Source organism: Haplochromis burtoni, unplaced genomic scaffold (assembly GCF_018398535.1).
Source record: "Haplochromis burtoni strain Fernald_Lab_line unplaced genomic scaffold, NCSU_Asbu1 Contig_366, whole genome shotgun sequence".
Taxonomy (NCBI): domain Eukaryota; kingdom Metazoa; phylum Chordata; class Actinopteri; order Cichliformes; family Cichlidae; genus Haplochromis; species Haplochromis burtoni.
In genome coordinates, this window is record NW_024582727.1 from 551352 (window position 1) to 552589 (window position 1238).

General features: G+C 39.6%; 1 gene segment (V, D, J or C); it reads right to left on the reverse strand.

Annotated features, from left to right (window-relative positions):
- Positions 1-246: 246 nt before the first annotated feature.
- LOC102313358 lies at positions 247-1230 on the reverse strand. The segment is given in 2 exon segments: positions 247-1060; positions 1146-1230. Coding segments are annotated over 2 exon segments (435 nt in total).
- Between the last annotated feature and the right edge of the window lie 8 nt (positions 1231-1238).

The window sequence follows — 1238 nt, forward strand, 5'->3', positions numbered from 1 at the left end:
CTAAATAAAACCACTTTTTTTACATTACTAATTCCTTTAGTGCATAATTTTATATTGTTGTTAATAATAAATTATTTAAAGCAACAAAACAACCTGAAGAGCCGGTTGGGAGCTGAAAGAGCCGGCTCTCTAAAAAGAGCCGGAAATCCCATCACCACGGTAGAGAAGTAATAATAATAATAATAATAATAATAATACATTTTATTTGTGGGCGCCTTTCAAAAACCCAAGGTCACCTTACAAAAGAACAAAATTAATAAAAGGAGCAATAGTCATAAAATACATAAAATAAGTTAAAATTGCAAAACAGAACTTGACAACAGAAAATCAGCACTAAAGTGAATAAACCAGTTTGAACAGATGTGTTTTGAGCTGTGACTTAAACACAGGAAGAGAGTTTTTATTTCTTATGGCTTGAGGAAGAGAGCAACTGAAGGCTCTGTTCCCCATGTTCCGAGGGACCACTGTACTATATTTCACTGGCAAATATTGGAAGGACCCACAGAATTTGGTCCTGATGAAAAGTGGAGGAGTGCATCGATCAGACACTGAAATGAGAAATGTAGAAAGAAGAGAGAAAATAATAGGCCTTAACGCTTTCCATCAATGTGATCAAACAAGTAAAGACTGTAATTCTGACTGGAGAGAAGTTTAACAGTGTGTGGCTCCCTCTAGTGGATGTTGTGGAGTATTCTGTTGTCTTTGCTCCAAAGGTTTTTGTACAGAGTTTTGCTGTTTCCTGTCACTGTGGGCTGCAGAGCACAGTAGTACACAGCAGAGTCAGACAGCTGAAGCTTCTGGATCTTCAGAGGAACTGATCTGCTGCTGGAATCCAGTGTGGATGAAAATCTCTCCTTGAACTCCTCTGCTGTGTTTCCATCATCCCCACTATAGCGCATCAGGATGAATTTGGGGCTGTTGTTTCCATCCTGTTTGTACCAGAAGAGATAATTAGTTGTTGTACTGCTGTTATAGAGACAGCCAAGTGTTACTGTGCCTCCTGCAGCAGCAGTCTCTTCTCCTTTTGATTGCAGCACGTTGTCTTTTTGTGCTCTGCATTCTGTAAAACACCAACAAACAGTATCAGTGTGCTGTTAAAGAATCACGTCAATGTTGATATCAAAGAAACAGAGTTGTGTTCATACCGAGGCACATAGCAGCCAGCAGCACTGAGATGAACAGAGGCGTCATATCTGCAGTGTAGAGTAACTGTGAGCTACAGCAAGTATAAAGAAGCT